This window comes from Bicyclus anynana, chromosome 7, assembly GCF_947172395.1.
Source record: "Bicyclus anynana chromosome 7, ilBicAnyn1.1, whole genome shotgun sequence".
In the NCBI taxonomy this organism is placed as follows: Eukaryota; Metazoa; Arthropoda; class Insecta; order Lepidoptera; family Nymphalidae; genus Bicyclus; species Bicyclus anynana.
Window position 1 is genome coordinate 1,415,594 of NC_069089.1, and position 21,175 is coordinate 1,436,768.

General features: G+C 36.0%; 1 protein-coding gene across 4 annotated transcripts in view; it reads right to left on the bottom strand.

Moving 5' to 3' along the window:
• LOC112047339 (four and a half LIM domains protein 2) overlaps positions 1-21,175 on the bottom strand; it is a 212,296-nt gene that overhangs the window by 25,363 nt on the left and 165,758 nt on the right. For all 4 annotated transcript variants that reach the window (XM_052882721.1, XM_052882723.1, XM_052882720.1 and 1 more), the window contains 2 exons: positions 13,135-13,335; positions 8,634-8,808 (listed from right to left, as the gene is read on the bottom strand). In XM_052882721.1, coding sequence (XP_052738681.1) covers positions 8,634-8,808; positions 13,135-13,335 — 376 coding nt within the window. The remainder of the gene's footprint in view (positions 1-8,633; positions 8,809-13,134; positions 13,336-21,175) is intronic.

A 21,175-nucleotide genomic window follows, 5' to 3' on the forward strand; every position in this document is an offset into this window, starting at 1 on the left:
ACGTCAAAAAAAATGCGAATCGCTTTATGAATATTCATTCGCGATCGTACATTCACTTAATCGGAATATTTAATCTGTTTTCTGACGTTTACAATCCTGAACGAATGCTGAATGATTTAATGCGGCAAAATTTTCGTTCGAAAATATTTTTTTGTATAAAATTTGTGATAGCGATTTTATTTTATTCTTTGTGAATGATGTTTTTGTTGATTTAATCGAATCCACTTTTAAGACAAAATGTAACAATTTTCATATTCACATATTTGATATTTCTTTCTATTTTAAGAAAAATGTTTATCAATAGTCAATTTTATTTACATTTTCTAAAAAAAGCGAAAGAATGGTTAGCGTTGATCTAAAACCTAAAAGACATTAGATTTATTTTTACCTCATTTAAACTGTACTCGTGTCACCAAGGCTTAACTTAATTGTTATTGTAATTTAACTAAAATTCTGCGTACTATTGAAGAAATATATAGTACGAAAAAGTAAAAAAAAAAAAAAAAAAATTCAAGGTTACACACTAAGGTCCGGTATTAGTTGTAGATGATCTAATGTATATACAAAACCTACGGTTTATGTATAACAATGTCCACCTACGCCGATGAGTCAGTGAGTCAATCAATTTATATGTTTACCTACTCGGAAGCGGGTGACAAATATTGAATTAGATGCAAAGAATAAATTAAATTTAGAGTCCTACTCATGGGTGGCATACGTTAATGAATTAATGAGCTATTTGTCTTACCATCCATACATATTTTCAACAGGTGTTTTGTAGGTATTATAAAGCTGAAGAGTTTGTTTGATACAACGCGCTAATTTGAGGAATTACAAGTAACATTGAAAGAATATTTTTGTATGTGATTGTTGTATATTTGTATAGTAAAGAGCACTAACACTAATACCCAAACCGCGGGACACTGGTTCTATTTAATAATTGCCTATCATTAAAAGATTTTACGATTTAGCTCGACTAAGAAAAAGTTCCCGTCAAGATTAATTTTGCCACTAAGCAGCCAATGCTTGAAGTAGATTTGTAGTATTTAGGTTAATTGATGTGATAAATTCAATTGTATGTACAATTCCTAGACAGCTTTCTTTTTTAACCAAGTAAACTTGGCGATTGTTATTTTATATTGCCATATATTTCCCATGAAAATAGTTTATTTGCACGCACTTGCGTGTAATGTTCTAGTTAATATATTAAGTTATTTTAAAGTTATTTATTCAAAATTATAATTTGCTAATAATATTTTTTTTATAAATATTTAATAGAGTTTTGTATTTTTACTATTACCATTGTTAAACTGTATAAAAAAAGACAAATAAATAAATGAGAGACTTAAAAATGGCATAATATAAATTAACGCATGTATTATATTCAATAGATATCAAAGAATTTAATTTCTCTATTATATCTACACTAATATTATAAGAAAGAAAATAAATTTGTGTTTTTTGCATGTAACAAATAAACTAAAAACTACTGGACTGATTTGAAAAATTCTTTCACCGATAAAAAACTACCTAGCTAGAGTAAAATACGAGTAGGCTATATTTTATCTCATCCATCCTACGGGAATGGGAATTACGCGGGTGAAAGCACGAGGTTTTGATAGTAATTAATAAAGCTCTAGAGAGAAAGCGTTGTTATATAACAATTTAATTTCATTAGTTCGAAATGGACTGTAATACAAATAAAGATATACATTGAACAGAGACTCGAAGAAACGTTCACTTCGCAGACAAACATTGGTAGTTTAAGACCTGTTGTAGCCAGATCTACTTCATTTTATAAAAGCTGAAAGTTTGCCAGCCCATCATGCTTGTAGCATAAGTAGATATAGTAGGCAACTGTGGTGGTTTAGATAGCTAGCAGGTTTCAAAAGTCCAGACGTAAATCGTCGAAGTATTCATTGTTCGTAAGTCGTTTTTCATTTTTTCCACAGTCACAGACCTGAGAGTCGCTATTCGCATATCGTCGTGGCTTCTTTAATAAAATACTAATATAAAATAAGCACACGGGTGTAGGTACAAGATAACAAATACTAAAAACACTAAAGTGCTGAAATTGATATGCCAAAACAGAGAATTCATGTCCACCGTACTGCGACGAAAGCTTGGCTTCTTTGGGCACATGCAGAGAGGAGCCCAGTTTTCGCTCCCAAAACTAATCTAAGGAAGGAAAGAAAAATATTGGGCAAAAGAGCACCCGGCCCAGGGATAACAACGGTTGAACAAAGCCACGCTCTGGAGAGCCACTATCATAGGTGCGTAATCCCTTTTTAATTTTTTTACTGAATTTGTTTTATTCTGATCTAGTTTTTTTATTTTTCTCTACTCCCAAAGCTACCATTTAGTTACTTACTGTACTTACACATTTGATACGAGCATGTGTTGTAAGACTTTCAGCTTTTAATAAACAAAGGTGTGACACTCACAGACTCGTTTAGTAGATATTTAGAAAAGCGGATTGGAACTTATCTGTTTACTGATATAGCGTCAAACGGGTTTGTCGTACTTTCGTTATTTCGTACACTAACTTTCCATTTTGTAACCTAGGCTTACTAGCCTCAGCAATGAGCTAGACAAATCGAACGATGTACCTATATGGCCATACTATAACCACGTAAACATTTGTATTATGTGCCTAAAAATCCCTTATAACATCGATTCGTTTTCCTTTTTTTTTATCAGAAATGCGGGTTTATATTAAAGTTAATTAATTGAATACAAAATAGTGTTTTGGCGCAGTGGCATGCGCGAAGGATTTAATGACGGAGGTCCAGGGTTCGATCCCCAGCTGGGCCGATTGAAGTTTTCTTAATTGGTCCAGGTCTAGCTGGTGGGAGGCTTCGGTCGTGGCTAGTTAGCACCCTACCGACAAAGACGTACCGCCAAGCAATTTAACGTTCCGGTACGATGTCGTGTAGAAACCGAAAGGAGTGTGGATTATCATCCTCCTCCTAACAAGTTAGCCCGCTTCCATCTTAGATTACATCATCACTTACCATCAGGTGATATTGTAGTCAAGGGCTAACTTGTAATGAATAAAAAAAAAGTGTGAAAAATAACAGTTTCATCTTACTGATACATAATAATAATTAATTATTATATTTGGCAAAAACAATGTTTTATAGCACAAGTGAACAAAATCAATCCTACTGCCGTACCTATTCCGAACATAGTACTTATGACTGATTGGAGAGGTAAAAGGTCGTAAACAGAATGTATGGAACCCATGTGAGTAAGCCCGATTCACACTTGACCGTTTTTTCACATCAAAGGATGTCTGCCCGACGTGCCTAATCATAACCGACGGCTGTACATCGTGCACAAGTAGGTACTACACGTCACGTGCTAGACTTATCGCGAGCTAATTATTATTATTATAACAAAGGTCACATTTGTTATATTTTGTGTATACTGGTAGTCGTCATCAACCCATATTCGACTCATTGCTGAGCTCGAGTCTCCTCTCAGATTGAGAGGGGTTAGGCCAATAGTCCACCACGCTGGCCCAATGCGGATTTACAGACTTCACACACGCAGAGAATTAAGATAATTCTCTGGTATACAGGTTTCCTCACGATGTTTTCCTTCACCGATTGAGACACGTGATATTTAATTTCTTAAAATGCACACAACTGAAAAGTTGGAGGTGCATGCCCCGGACCGAATTCGAACCCACACCCTCCGGAATCGGAGGCAGAGGTCATATCCATTGGGGTATCACGGCTTGCGGAGTATACTGGTAGTAGGTACACTTTATTACCTCTGCCTTCGATGCGGAGAGCGTAGGTTTGAATCCGGTCCGGGGCATGCACCTCCAACTTTTCAGTTATGTGCATTTTAGGAAATTAAATATCTCGTCACTCAAACAGTGAAGGAAAAACATCGTAAGGAAACTTGCATACCTAAAAAATTTTATACGTGTGTGAAATCTGCTATGGGCTAGCGTGGTGCCTAAATAAAACTAAAAATTTGACATTTCATAGCTCGACCCTATGATCAGCCCTTCTGTAAAATTACAGCGATGTGACATCGCTCATTTCCTACTACTAACTACGTTGTTAGTGACAATTTATTTTTGGCATCCAGGCAAAAAAATAAAGTTCAAATTCTAATTAAAATTGTTCTAGGCGAATATTACATCGACGAGTATAAAATAGCGGAATCACACCCCGGAACTTGAAGAATGCTATCTATTAAACCTACAAGAAAGTTATACTGATATATAAAGACAGGCGTCTACCTATCGGAAGCATCGCATTAAACAGATTTTTAATTTTTCCGACTTTCTATACAAAGAATACATACTACGATCCGTTTCATGCGATACATCCGAAACGTACGATGCGGATCTGTGGACGCCCACCATAATAATTTGATTTACTTTTCATATATTATCAACTAAAGCGTTTCGACGTAGGTAGTAGATAGGTATTCGAAAGTCCTCTGTTAAAATAAATGTAACCTAAAAGCTAATGGACAAACCATATCCGCAATTCCGCAAATCACGGCGTATTATTGCGGTACTCTAATCCTACTAAAACTAAAAAACAATGATGTATGAATCAATAGAGACGATGAACTTAAAGCGGCACACGCGGCACACGAAACTTACTGTTCTTTGTTTATGGTAGGTAGTAGATGACGGCTTCTCATGTTAAGTGCAAAACCATAGATAAAAGAGCAAGTACAAGGAATAGATCCTATAATGTTCTATATCTAAGGCGGTGCCAGACCAGTGGCATATTAATTGAAGCCGTTCATAAGAATCACGAGAAAGAACCGTTTGAAAATCCTAAAACTTTATGATTGCAACGGCTTAAATTAATGTGTTGGTACCGCCTTCAAAGTGATCAGAAGGTAGCACATACGATTAAATTTTTCGCTTTTTAGATTATATTTGTGATTTTGAAGTCGTTTAAATTTTTTGTTAAATAGCGTAGTGAACGAAAGCGCCACAGTTTCGTTATTATCGTTTTCACACAAAATTACTAAACCTAATTTTCGTGAAAATTAAATGGAACCAATCTGGAAGTATACTCTTTCAAACAAACAAAGAATTTTCAAAATTGGAAAAGATGAAGACGAGGTAACAAACATTAAAAAAACGCGTCGAATTGAGAACTCCTCCTTCTTTAAAGTCGGTTAAAAACGGGGAGGTTGTGGCAATTAAAGTCTGTTTCTTGTCATTTTTTAAATAGGGAGGTGAATGAATGTTTTTGATGTAGGAAGGGTCCCATTTCATGTCACGTCCATTAATTATTATACTCATATGATCATGTATGAGTCGATTTTGTTTCAATTCGATACAATAAACGGCAATCGGCATTGGTAGGGCATCATTGGGATGCTGGTGGTGTAATTGATCGTTCCGCAGCAATTTATGGCTTTTGGGGCTGATGTACAATTAATTTGCCTACTCCATGCTACGTGTTGTGTCATACGATGATCTAGGTTTGATGCTTAGAGTAAGAATATATTCTTACTCTAACATTTGGTGGTTCTAAATTAGTTCCAAGATTTTATCCACGCATACTAAAATATTATGTTATACAAATATACTGGTCCAGTGGTTAGCTTGGACGAAGTCTTGGGTTCGAGTCTTGAGTACAGCTCTCAAGTACTAGCTTTATATTTTTTCTAAGAAATTATCAGTAAAAATGTTCAGCTCAGAATGGGGAAGATGGTGTTACATTTCATTGAAATTCAAATTAGTTTAAAATGCATAAAAATACGTGTACAAGATGTCAATATTTTAAGATTAATTCAATGTTTTGCCTTTACTGATAGTGAACGTAAAAGCTTAACATTATCACCCTAAACTCGTCAACCCCTATTGAAGCAGCTTAGTGGGTCTAAATCCCACAACCCCTATAAGCTGGTGGAGTCTTCGGCCGTGGATAAGTTACCACACTCAACGAAAACAGGCAAAGAGGTACCGCCAAGCGATTAAGCGCTTCGGTACGATGTCGTGTAGAAACCGAATGGGGTGTGGATTCTCATCCTTCTCCTAACAAGGTAGCCTGCTTTATTCTAAGATTGCATCATCACTAACCATCAGGTGAGATTGTGGGGACACCTGTAGCGAAATAAGTAATGACGATGATGAAACAACAACTTGTTAAGCATTATTTCCTTCCCTTCCCAAATCATCAGTTACATCGATGTCATAAAATAAACACGGGAAATGTTCACAGAAATGTCACAACAAATTGCCGTCGGTGAATAATTCGCGATTTAAAAGTCAAAAGCCCTTAGTGGGTCGGAGGCTGCGCCGCGGCATTGGCAATGGCCGGTTTTTTATCAAATCACCTTACAGCGCCTTAACCAGCAAGGGTATCTCACCGACCTTATATGGGACAGTGAGTAAACCGCCTATCCAACACACGGACAGTTACTTTGTAGAACTAGAATTTTATTTTAGATATAAATTCAAAGGTTATACGTTATACCTAATTAATGTTATAAATTATGTGTGTTTATTTGTCTATGTAGCTAATAATTTCTGCAACTACCAGTGGGATTATAAAAAACCATTTTTTATTTATAATATAGCCATCATTCATGAGGAGTGACACAGGCTAACTTTGTGCCCTCCCCATGCGAAGTTAAAAATGTTGTAAAAAAACACTTATTCATGAAAATTCAAGGTGTCGTGCTTGGGGTGTTCATCCCTACTTTCAACTCCCATATCCTGTCAAATGGTTTTTAGATTGCTGAAAAAGTTAGTTTTAAATATAAACAAAATCCATAAAACTTTAAGAAAGCCGCAACGCAATAGGTACAGCCATTTTTGTGTGACCAGAAACATAGCGATTAAACTTCAAGAAACAACCCTTCTTCTTTTTGTTAATTTTGATTTATATTGTTCGTAGTTTTTTTGAACCGTGTGTCACGAGCCATGACTCAAGTGATAGAAGCATATGCTGCGAGCGCCACAGAGCAAGTAGCTACTGACAACAACTTGTCTATATCCATGTGCAACGGTCCCAACATCACTCCTTATATGGACGATAATCGCTCCACTCATAAATAATGTTTAATGGAAGTGTCATGTCATACTAGGATATAACACAGACATGTTATGTAATGAAAATGAAATTAAATGAAAAACTATACAATAGAAAACGATAAAAAAAAAACAAGAAAATTAAATATGCACAAAAGGCGGTCTATCGCTAAAAAGTGCCCACTATAAGGTGACTTAACTAAGGATTTCATAAAAATAACAATGTATACCTACTGATGATTTGTTTCATATGAGTAACTAATCTATAAGCACATATGTGCCTAAGTATGTATATTTTTTACTTGTTCAGAGTTTAATACATATTAAATATGAAAGGCTTCCTTATCGCTCCAATTTGAACCAGTTAATATAAAACAAAGATACCACCCAATACGAGAGTTTATCTGCCAAATGTCGATAATATCTTAAGTTTTTGTTAAATTTTAAGGCATTTAAATATCATACATGACTACTAGGGTAAACAAACTTCAGAATTTCAATGAAAAATAAAGAGTTAGTTTTTTTCAGTAAAGTTTATACTCTTTCAGTCAAATCGTAAATACCATTCAAACAGCATATTAAGGGTATTTCGAATTGAAAATGGCAATAAAAATGTTAACTGGTTCAACAAAATGTAGTACAAAATATAATTTTTCCTAGCACGCGATTTAAATCAGGCATCGCTGAATTCTATCCGACTAATGAACGACTGTTAAAAAGTTGAAAAGCCTCCTAATTAAAAGCTTCGTTTAATATTTCCACGAGCGATGTAATAAGGCTCGCTTTTCCAGTATAAAAGGAACGTTGCAAAGAATCTTGACGAGCTGTGCCGCATTCAATGATTCAATGCACGTTTGCGCAAAGTATACCTACTGCTTGTTTTTCAATCCTGGACTTTTAAAAACTACATTTTAAAATGTCCTAATTGATAATGAGTGAAATTACTTCGCTAAATAAAGTCGTTTTAGAGATTTAAAAATTTAAAATATTTTTTCTAGGATTTCTCGGACCGAGTTGTTTTTAATATCGCTGTTGTTGCTAAGTTAGACTTAGAGGCAATATTTCAATAAAGAATATTTGCCATATCAAAAAATATGGCAAATATATTTTTCATATATGTTTTCTGCTTCAAATGTTCAAACATTGTCTTATTTACGCATTATATGTACAACACTTTCCAAACGAATCACAGTTCTAATTGGTTACAAAATTGAACTAAAATTTTAATTTAATTAGTTGTTAATTTTCCTACAACTGCGCAAGGCACAGTGATGTTTAAAGGGTTTTAACTAAGGTTGGTATTAAACGAACAAATTCTACAAAATAGAAAATTCTCCAATACAGGTTCGTAATGAATCCTTAGGGTAGGTAGTGCATTTTTACATCTATGGAGAGCACGCCACTTAGCACCATCAGCTTTAAAGACCGAAACAGCCATATAAATAAACCTTTAAGTTGAACTGGACTCAACAACGAGATTATGGATCAGACTATAGTCATGCTAGCTGCTAACACGCTATACAAATTTTTGAAAAAAATAAAATGTCCTCAACTTCAGTATAAGTTAGTAAGAAACGCAGTAAATAATAACATAAAGGCCCTCACTCACCGGCGCGGAAGACCTCGCCGCAGCCGTCGCAGCGGCTGGCGAACTGCGCGTCGTAGCAGTTGCCGCAGTAGATCTTGTCGAGCTTGGAGCCGAACTGCTTGTCCACCAGCGACACGCGACACTTGGCGCACAGGAAGCATGCCTCGTGCCAGTGCTTGTCCTTGTATGACAGATCCTGGAGAAAGAACATAAGGCTTAGTTACTCTACAAAAGATCAGGAGATCACCCGCGTAGTTTTCATTACCGTAGAAATCACCAACATCATTTTTTTAAAAAGCTGAAGATTTTGTTTGTTTGATTGAACGCGCTAATCTCAGGAACTACTGGTCCGAATTGAAAAATTCTTTCGGTGTTAGATAGCCCATTAATCGAGGAAGGCTATAGGTTATATATTATCACAGTACTCATACGGGAACGAACACTACGCGGGTGAAACCTCGGGGCGTCAGCTAGTCTTTTAAATATGACCAATATTCCCATTGCCCTCCAACTAGTCGGAAAAAGACGCAAAACGCAACTTCGCGATAGTGTTACTGTCTGAAATGCATCAGTGGGAGGGAGGCTTAACCTTTATGATTTTGATATTATTTAAGTAACTTTATCTTTTCATACACGTGATTGTTAATTAATGGAAATAATAAAATATTATCATACAAAGCATATTAATTACTTTATCAATCAAGTGGAAATAGCTAAAAGCATTAACAGTGACGGTGCGAGCGCATGATTGATGACTACGCTTTGAAGCGATGAGCAAATATGTATTAAGCGATGGAAGGATTTAATTACATTCATAAACGTATTTAGACACGACAGTTGTTCATGTAGAGTTTTTTTTATTATTAAATTTAGGGGTGTAATAATGTCCTGCTGATTAAATTTTGTCCGTATGTTATACTACAGCTTACCTATATTATACAAACAAATGCCCGCCATTTCGTCCGCAAATAATTGGTGTAAATTATCCTTATATACCCTTTTAATTTTTACAATAGTAGTAGAGCTTTCTACGTCATAGCTCGTATTGTGTACAAATATACTACTTATCATAAGATAAGAAAAATTAAATATCACGTGTCTCAAACGGTGAAGAAAAACCTTGAGGAAACCTGCATACCTGAGAATTTTCTCTGAGTGTGTGAAGTCTGCCAATCCGCATTGGGCCAGCCAGGGGTTAGGTAACATAACCCTTGGCTGGAGAATTGCATTTACTTCCAAAAAACTTGGAGAATTGCATTTACTTTCCAATTCCGGGATGATATTAATATTAAAATACGTCTTAGCTATTAACTTTTTTCATCACCATATCATCTAACAATAACGTAGGACAATTTTTTATAAATTTAAATCATTCATAGATAAGAATCCGTTCTTTAACAAAGAACACTGAATGTTATTTAGCTTTATAGGAAAATCCCAGCATTACGAATAGAAATGTAGGCGTTATAAAAGATTATGGTGAAGTATTACAATGAACCGGTCAATGTATTTCGTGTGTACTTTAACGATTGTATCGCCTACGATACTACTTGTATAGATATACGCGTAGCCTTAGTTTAGAGAATAAATTACATTCCAAATATGTAACAGCTAGGTAGGAATCAGGTAGACATAATGGTTTAAGATCTTTATTTTCTCAAAAGAATTACATAAAATTCGCTTATATGAGAAATACAATTAACTCACTAAGGTAATTATTCACGTGTGTACATACTAATTAGACTTAAATCCTACATACAATAAATCAAAATAAATAATTGCTAAAAAAAAAAAAAAGAATGCGGGTAGATTTTAAATTACATGTTTGTAACCGGCTTCTTACGTAGTATACTTGCCTAGTTTTAATAAAAAAGATTATAGCTTACTGGATGCGGCATGTGTTACAATGACATGTGATTCAATAAATAAAATTTTAATTTCTTTTTGTAAATAAACATAGATTTAACTTCTTTGATATCAGATGGTAATTTATTGTAGATCTGTGCTCCTTCAAATATAATATTTTTGTTACCATAGCTAGTACAAGGTTTGTGACTTAGTAAAAGGTGATTTGCTCGGCGAAATGCTCGTTTTTGTACTTGAATTTTTTTCGTAAAAGTGATTTTTGAATGTAGATCTTTATTTAGTATTTTCCGAATCAGAATTGAAGTGCTATATATGTATGTATGTACATTAAATATATTACGATGAAATTTCGGTTTGGTAAAAAGTAGTTTAAGCTGCTAGTCTGTACTTCGAATTATTAATAATTGAGGTGGGCGATAAAAGAAAGCATTTTTTTTTTACTACTACGCAAACTACTACGCAACTACTTGTTTATGCAGTTTTAACGTAGAATAAGCAAAGTCAAAGTATATAAGAGTTTGTTTGTTGTTTAAGTATATATTATTGATATAAGGAAAATACATCTTGAAAAGTAAAAATAAAGTCTTATCAAGTAAAGAACAACGCATTTGTGTAATTCAGTTCAGAAAAAAATATGTCTAGTTTAACTTCTACTATGCCTTTAAAAAAATCAAGTGTTCCCGCAAACAGCAGTTACGATGCAATAACTACTGTAAATAAAATTAAGTACGAAGAATGAAAGCTAGAAAATAAACAAAAAAGCGTCTCGCGTAAAAAGTCGATTCCTCTGAAATAACTGGCACTTTAATCCGAGACATCCAAACAAATGCATTAACTCTACTACTCAATAAAGCCCCTCGTTTACGTTCTATTCTCGGCAACACAGCAAAACAAACGCGTTAAAACTAACCTAAATGTCGTAATGTCAATAAAATATCAATGTTTATTTTGGCCCATTACGACACGCTAAGTGTGAATTGAATCGAGCATAAATCTCTAAAGAATCGCTTGACGAATCCTCCCATGGTTTCTCAAGGTTGAAATGAGCACATTAGAATAATAACGCTTGTTTCCGACCCAAAAATAGTACACATGAGCCGCCAGCAAGCTTTACATGTTTGTTTTGCAAACCGTCCGCTATTTGTTCCGAGTTATATTATTTTAAAACTAACAAACTGTTTCATAAATGACCTACGAAACTTTGTGCTTTTCAGTACACATAATACGTTTATACTTAACGTTAACGCTATATTTCTAGGGTCTAAGATAATAATTATTATGAGGACATGACATAAATTACTGCCAGTGTCAGCAAAAATGGAATGCAGGAGCTTCTTACTTTGATCCTATGGTATCGTTCAATTGTAAGACATTAGGCGATGATTTGAAAGAAAGAAAAGTAATATTTTATTCGGTCATAACATAAAACTAAGCTAAGCTACAAAAAAGAAGATTTAGAATGTTATTGAAACCGTCAAAACACTATGGTGTTTTATTCAGCAGTAGTCCTTTAATTGTTTCGCATATTTCCGTGACAAAAAAGAATCTTTAAATTTTCTTTAAGTAAATGATGATTAAAGACTCAAACAAATTGAATGCTGGTTGTTGTATCAAAAATCAACAACGATTACATAATGAATGTTATCAGATAATGCCAGACACTGTCGCTATCTCGTGTTTTAGGACGCATAGAAGAAAAGGTAAAGCTGAAACAGTACCTGATGGTGAAAAATTATGATCCATACGTTTTCTTAATTGCTTTCTTAGCGGAATTCCCCCCCGATTTAAATAACTCATGTTTTATATTGTCCAAGACGTAAGAAATATGCGTACCTACGCTACGTAAATAACGTACCAACTCTTTTATCTGCCAAAAGAGATAGAGTATTTAAATCAAGCCAAAAGAAATAGGTTTAAATTTTATGTAAATGTAAAAAATTAATAACTTCAACTCGTTTAAAGCTGATTGACGGGCGTAGTTCAAAGAAATGTTTAATGTTGATACTATTGGGATATTGCAGCTGTTTGGTATAACGGGAAAAGTCATTCGAGATAAACGTTGTATAGGTATACTTGATGTTGGCAGCGATCATGCTGGTGCCGTGCGCAGAGGTACGCCCGAGGAATCTGGGCCGACTGGAGTTACAAAACTAAATTTGATCGGAGTGACAGAGCTAAATAATGCCGGTGATGACACTAAATCTCCTGCATCACATTATTTGACACTTTTTAGTCTCGAGAGACTTTTCGGAACAGTACACAAAATCCATTTGTTGTTTTAAAGACAAAATTGACTTACATTACATAAGATTTTGGAACTAAACTATCACAAGACAATCCACTTGGCTATAGTGCGATGTTGAGTAGTTTTGGCACAAATTGTTATTCTTTAAAATAGATACCGAAATATGAGTCAAATCGAAACATTCCAACGCAGCGCTTAAACTAAATATGATGCAATAAATCTTTTCGGTCAAGAGTGAATTAATATAATAAAAGGTTTTAATCACGGCTCTCGATAGACAAATACATTAGAATGATCATAATACTTATAAAACGCTTTTGAAAGGTAAATTGTTTTGTAAAATCAATGAAGTAACAAATATTAAAAGTGCGTAGGTATCATTCTTAAAATATAGAAGATGTAAATACTGACCTTAGAGTCAATACCGATGATCTTGTTACATTCTTCGCAGCCATTGGCGAAGACGCTCTCGTAGCACTTGATGCAGAAAGGATGCTCATCCCTCAGGACATAGCGTTGGCCGGTGAGGGACTCGTCACACTGCCAGCAGCAGAAGTGACCGCTGTGCCAGTCCTTGTTCATTGCCTTGGTGTATTCGCCGCTGAAAATAAGCTGGAAACAAAACAAGCAATATAAAGAAAATTTAATGTGCCTCCTATTAGTAGTATCTATAAACACTAAATTGAAATCTGAGAAAGTAAGATGAAAAATAGAATATAACCAAATGATCTAAAACAGCGGCATAATGCATAACATTCGAATAGTACATAAATGTTGTGGACTCAAATTTCAGAAGCCATATTTAAACAACACGATGCTACAGCTAACAAAAAGAAACAGATCAAAACACATTTGTAATTCAAGTTCAGGGGTACGTCAGAGTTTAGATTTGTAAAATTCATGTTATTGATTCTGAAGTTACGTTTAAGTTACATATATTTTATTGATTTGCCTGCATTGCAGTTTTGAATTATTAAAGAAATATACCTTAAATTAGGTTGGGTATGTGAGGGTGGCCTGACTGACATTGTTTCATTTGATATCACTTGTGAATTAACGTGATTTGAAATTGCACTTTATAAACACACTGCGGTCACATCGCACTACACAAGGGTCAAGGCTTGGCCACCGCAACACATACCCATCGTCGTTGGTGTTAGTCGTGTTGGTTTGCTCGACTTCGGTGACGGTGACGTCTCCATCCTTGGACTCCCTACGCTTAGAGGTCTTTTTGACCTTTCTGGTTTTCCTTTCGGTGGTCGTATACTGGACTTGGACGTCTACGTCTGCCATCGTTGGGGTCTGTGCTACTTCTTGTCTAATGTAACCGATGTAACGATAAACAGTATCACCGAACGCGGTCACGACCCGAATTCGAATGGCGGGCACCGGTGGCTGAATCGCAGGAATTATTCCAGAATGTTTAGCGCACGCGCCGGTGGGGGGAGTTTAGGATTTAAATTTGGATGAGTGACGGAGAAGGCAGGTGCGCGGGCGGCGCTCCCAAACGTCCGGAGAATTGCGCGTTTCCCCGACAACCCGGAGTTACCTCACGTCGGCTAAATGTTACAGGGATTCGATGCCGGCTCCGATAATGCCGCGGCACTTGTGAAATGTAGGCCGAAACGTTTGAGCTGAAGCGGCGAGCTTATCGCTTGGCTGGGGTTCAGATTCGGCAGTAATTGTTTGACGATCAATGATTAATATAAATAAACATTGACCTATATGCGTTAAAATCTTCGAATATAACATGTGCATAAGTTTTGCGGAATCCGACCCCAACGATCGCGGATTGATGTGTATGTACATTGTACAAGTCGTTTGTTTATCATCGAGTGATGGGTGAAGCCAAAATTATATTGCCACTATAAGGAGACAATGTATGATGAAGGTCACATACCATAAACATAGTCTGAGGGTGAAGATTGAAGACATTCAAGTCTTTTTTCTCCACCAAAAGTTAAATCAAGTGAGGTGAGAATAGAACCTAGGATTTTTGGTAGACTAATTTGGTAATTAAAACAATTGTAAACTAAATTAAAACAATTGTATGATTGTGGGTAAGTAATATATACTCAAACAAATCATATAAATTGTAAAATTTGCGCACCATTTATATGGCAATACACTGTGACTTTATATTTTGTATGTCCATCTTGTATATTTATTAAGTGTATTAAGGCAAATAAAGTTCATTTCATTTCATTTCAATTTATTTAATCTATCGAAATATAAAAGTTTGTTAAATAGGAGTAAGAGTATTTTCGCTTCTCTTACTCAAGAAGTCCGTCATTGTACGAGTAGCTAAAATACCAGGGCGGGGATGAAAGTAACCGGTATTTTTTAAATTATTCTGTAATTACAACGTAATGCACGAATTCTGCCCAAAAAATACATTTTTCATTTTTAAAATGAAATTATTTCCTTCTTTGTGAGACAGTAATCAGTAAAATCTTTATTAACGACTAGAGGGCGCCCGCAACTCCATTCCTGTAAAATTCAGTTTTTCACAAATTCTCATGAAATTTTCCGGGATATAAAGTTAAAAATCAAAGTTTTGATTTAGGGTACAATCTTTGTCTTTCCAAGTATCAGCCAAATTGTAAGGGAGAGCTTGTTTAATCCAGGACCTACAAGTATGTCCCTTCTAAATTCGATATAATTTGCAATTCTATCTAGTCTTTAAAAAATGTCCGACATATATCGGTGAGTTCTTTCTCATAATAATAAAATTATGTAATTTTCTTTTGTTTCTTCTTTTATACTCGTGTTTGACTATTTACATGTTCTTTTAGTGTGTTGTGTGGACCTGTCATAGATGTACGTAAATGTGAGCTATTTATTAACATTATCTATTTGTGCATTGTAAATACACTTACATTGTAAAGGCTAAAGTTTGTGTGTATGTTTGTACCTTCTCTATTATCACGATTGTGTATCACGGAGAAGTTAAAACATCGCGAGGAACAGGTATGCAACCTGAGAACTTTATTAATTATCTATGTATGTGAAGTCTACCAATCCGCATTTGGCCAGCGTGGTAAACTAATAACCCCTCTCATTCTGAGAGACTCGTGCTCAACAGTGAACAGTCGAATATGCGTTGTTAATGATGATGAATGACGCTAATTAGAGTAAGAGAGTTCGATTTAATAAGAATCAACACAAGATGCTGTTACGTTCCAAAATAATTTCGTTGTTTTCTAGGAGTTTCACTAATTACTCGGAATGCGTGGTTTTTCAGCTTCCTCAAACACAAACAGCCTTCAGTCTAGACGTAGGTCGACGTCTTGGATCTGGCAAGGTCTTGGTCAACGTGCATTCATTCATAGATTTATTTTTAAGTTTCGCTTACGTTCGCCTCAGCGCTAGGAAACAGTCGTGGGCAGAACTTTAAAGTTATCGATTGTGGACTGGAAACCTGCGAGAGCCAGACCTTTACCTCATTTTAGGATGGCAAAATTTTGAAAGCTAATACTTGAGGTAGCATGACAGAAAAACTTTATTAGTTACTTAACTACCGTAGCTAATCTCAGACCAATTATAGAAGGACCTGTATCGTACAAAAAGTCACGAACAAAATTGTCTGTCATTTTCTGAGGAAAACGAGCTTAGATTTTGTATATATCTTATACTCAAGTATAAGTTTTTGCCCGTTTCTTACACTATTAAATTACAAATTTTTAAAAAGCTCTTTAACCGACAAACGCGATTACAACCATTTAACATCGATTCTATAGAGACAGTTTTTATAATCGCATTAGATCGTTGATCATATACTTTGACAGAAAAGTAACGTCTGGCGAGGCAGGTCCTTTATAATAATTGGTCTGAGTAGCTAATTATAGAGTTTGGATTTGCATCAAGGTGGCTTAGAAAGGTAGTAAATTTAAGGGTCCAGATAGTGCAAGTATAAAACGATATCATAAGGAATGAGGGTGTAAGGCAGAGACTAGTAGCAGTCAGCCTCCCCAACTGCCAACCTCAGCTGCTCGCGGTGCACCCTGCAGACTGACTGACAGGCTTTGGCGACCGACTTATGGCAGTATAACCACTCTTAACTGGCTAGATTTTGCAAATGGCCGGAGTCAGGCAGCAGCGACACTGGCGCGGAAATTTTCCAGCCTCCATTCCTCCAGTCACTAGACATTTAGCCACGTGGCAAGTTGCCCTTACCTAGAAACCTCTTTCTCTTAAAAAAAATCTTTAATGGTGTTTTTTTGGTGACATGATTTCTTATATTATGCCGAGGACACTTTAAAAAATACGCTTTATATTTATATGACTTTTGAGACCGCTTCATTGACTTCTTATTTCACCGCAGTTCGACTCGACCTCGACAGAAGGGCTAGCTCATTTTTTGCGCAAACGATCAGAATGGTTGTCCAGCGCTGAAATGCAGCCAGTATTCTTGCCTTCTTGCCATCATTCCACGTGGGCATGTTATGAAGATAAGTTAGCTTAAGTTCCCTGTTCTATTCGTTCTTTTGACCTTTTAAAGACACAGTCCATACTCCATAATTGGCTACCGTATTTACCTATAGTTGTACTATAACCTGACGAATTTGAATCCTTTCTAAAATGAGGTAAGTCTAGTCATCGCAGGCTCAGTCTATTGTTTTCAAACGCCTCCGTCTGCGATTTGGCAGCGCGAGCAATCAATTTAGCGAAGTTAAACATTTCACCAGTAAACCAGTCCAGGCAAGCCAAATTGTAAATCTATAGCGAACATCAACAAAACCTGGTTTCATGAATGACTTTGAATGGATTACAGTGATTGAACTGCATAACATTACTAAAATACAACTTTTACGACGTTTAGTTATTTAGGTGTCTTTTAAAACTATAATTCTTAACGTGATAATTATTATCGATGATGATTGATTGACCTGGCTGAGTTTGTTGTGGGCTCTTCTCGGACCAAGGCACGTTTGGAACCCTCGTAAATTTAATTTTAAGTTTTCGACTAACTTTTATCACCATTATTTAATTTTTTTAATATTTGACGTTTCAAAAGTGCTTGTAAAATGAGTCTAATTGAAATAAATGAATATTGACTATTGTACAATAACACAACTTAATCATCAGCTTAACCAACAATCTCACCTGATGGTAAGTGATGATGCAATCTAAGTTGGAAGCGGGCTAACATGTTAGGAGGAGGATGAAAATCCACACTCCTTTCGGTTTCTACACGGCATCGTACCGGAACGCTAAATCGCTTGGCGGTACGTCTTTGCCGGTAGGGTAGTAACTAGCCACGGCCAAAGTCTCCCACCAGCCAGACCTGGACCAATTAAGAAAATCTCAGTCGGCCCAGCCGGAGATCGAACCCAGGACCTCCGTCTTGTAAATCCACCGCGCATACCACTGCGCCACGGAGGCCGTCATACTTAAATGCGAAAAAGCAAATTAACAATCGTATATTTATATAGCAGCTCCGTGGTTTTACCCGCGTAGCTTGCGTTCCCGTGGGATAAAATACAGTCAATAACACTCACAAACAATGTGGCTTTGGTAAAAGAATTATCAAAATCGGTTCAGTAGATCGAGAGATTAGTCTAAAACATCACAAACTTGCTCTCTTTATAACATTAGTAATTTTTTTTCAGAATATTCGCCATATCTTTTGTTAATATGACCAATATTCCTATTTATATGTTACTCAACAGTACAGTCTCAAATTAGATACTTTAGTTACAAATCAGATGTCGAAAATAAACCGAAGAATCAAAACATCAAATACTTTGAGGATTGAGGATTCGTAGAATTTAAAAATCACAATTTCCGTTATTAAAATTTCTTAATATTGACTTTGGCATCGCGTCTATAGAGATTTGTTCTAAATTTAGATCGTTACGGGCTTGGGGCGAGAATAGATTAGAAAGGGGATAGGTAATTCTGTTTTGATGGGATAATAAATAACATTTATAGAACGTAATGGAAAAAGGGGAAACATAGTGAATCATTACCGGGTTCTAACACGCTTTTAATTAGAGGAACAATTGCATAGCTTATTTGTTAGGCACACGCAAACGGTCTCACTCATGTAGTCCCCGTTCTCGTGAAATATTCTTTTAAAAAACAGTAGCCTAATGGATTTTTTTTAATCTTTACAAGTTAGCCCTTGACTACAATCTCACCTGATGGTAAGTGATGATGCAGTCTAAGATGGAAGCGGGCTAACCTGTTAGGAGGAGGATGAAAATCCACACCCCTTTTCGGTTTCTACACGATATCGTACCGGAACGCTAAATCGCTTGGCGGTACGTCTTTGTCGGTAGGGTGGTAACTAGCCACGGCTATAGCCTCCCACCAGCCAGACCTGGACCAATTAAGAAAATCTCAATCGGCCCAGCCGGGGATCGAACCCAGGACCTCCGTTTTGTAAATCCATCGCGCATACCACTGCGCCACGGAGGCCGTCAAAATTGCTTACGTCAAAAAAATCTCGTCCTAAATACCGAAGGGTACGCTAACAAATTTATGACAAAATTTAATCAACCATCATCATGAATGTCAATCAATTATTAATGACTAGCGGACGCCCGCGACTTCGTCCGCGTGGAATTCAGTTTTTTACAAATCCCGCGGGAACTATGGATTTTTCCGAGATGAAAATTCCTATGTGTTAATCCAGAGTAAAATCTATCGGCATCCCAAATTTCATCTAAATTGCTTCAATAGTCGCGTAAAGGAGGAACAAACATATACACTTACACACAAACTTTCGCTTTTATAATATTAGTGTGATGATGAATGTCTAAAGAATTTAAAGCAATTAAATTACCAGCGATGTTTCCTGTCGTAAATGTTCTTTGGAGTATGTAAATATAGTAGCATGCGGTTACAGAGAACTATTGTCTACGCAATGGACGCCGTAACTTTATATTTTGGTCCAGCTCACCGCAAAGAGGTAAAAAATTAACGTAGCAAACAATCTCAATTTTAAGTTGTCCTTTGCTGAAAGTACATAAATAAAAGTGTAGATACATATATTTTACTAAGAATGTAGAGTGACCGATTCAAATTTTTTTTTCATTTCGGGTTCTTCACGCTAATCTTATTACCAGAATTACTAAACGGATTTTTTTTTGTTGTTTTTAGTCGATAGATAGTTTGTTGTCGGTAGTGTGATATTGATGATTATAATACATATTTTGGCTGGTGGGAGGCTTTGGCCGTGGCTAGTTACCATCCTACCGACAAAGACGTACCGCCAAGCGATTTAGCGTTCCGGTACGACGTCGTGTAGAAACCGAAAGGGGTGTGGATTTCATTCTCCTCCTAACAAGTTAGCCCGATTCCGTCTTAGATTGCATCATCACTTACCATCAGATGAGAATGTAGTCAAGGGCTAACTTGTAAAGAATAAAAAAAAATACATATATTCCTCTATTCAAAGGTTGTCAGATTTGTTTGATTTGTTGGCACATATAGCAAGCCTTTACACATGCTTACTATGTTTTCTATTATTTTCTTTGTAATTGCTTTTGTACAATAAATAAAAAAATGACAGTCTAATAATTCAGCTCTAAGCTCCTAATTCTCCGTTTCACCTTCAAATTATGTCTCATCTTGATACCAAATCGACCGTACAGTAGATGACCTCTGCTAATCCTAACCTACACATAGTTATTCAAAAAACTTTGGCTATTTTACTAACTAAACGATAATTATACAAATTGATGCAGACCAGCCCTGCATTCTGTAAAGTACAGCGATGTAACATCGCTCATTTCCATGGCAACTTCATTGTAAGAGACATTTTATTTTTGGCATCCCTTAGAAATGAAGTTTAAATCTATACTAATATTATCTATACTAATATTGTAATGCTGAAGAGTTTGTTTGTTTGTTTGTTTGATTGAACTCGCTAATCTCAGGAACTACTGATCCGATTTGAAAAATTCTTTCAGTGTTAGATAGCCCATTTATCGAGGAAGGCTATAGGCTATATATTGTCCCCATATTCCTACGGGAACGGGCACCACGCGGGTGAAACCGCGCAGCGTCAGCTAGTTTCTAATAAAACTTGTTCTCGGCGAATATAACATCGACGAGTATAAAATAGCGGAATCACATCCCCGCCCTTGTAGCCAGATGACACGACGATTCTTTTTCTACGATCGCAAACACTTCGAAAACTAGAATGACAGATCTTGATCACGTGACTTGTCGATAGCAAATATCATTCCCATATATTTTTGTAGTTTTCGAAGCGTTTTCGATCGTAGAAAAATAATCGACATGCCACTTGGCTACAGAGGCTGATCTATAAATGACGTAACGACTAGGTAGCAGCAGTCTCTGCCGTAGAGCTGTCAAAAGATATTACCGTAATGTAGAAAGTAATTAGCATCGAAGCCATCTATCCCATTATCCCATATATCCCATAATTAAACGAGGAGTGGCGTACACAGAAGGTCGCCGTCGTACTTCCAACAACAAG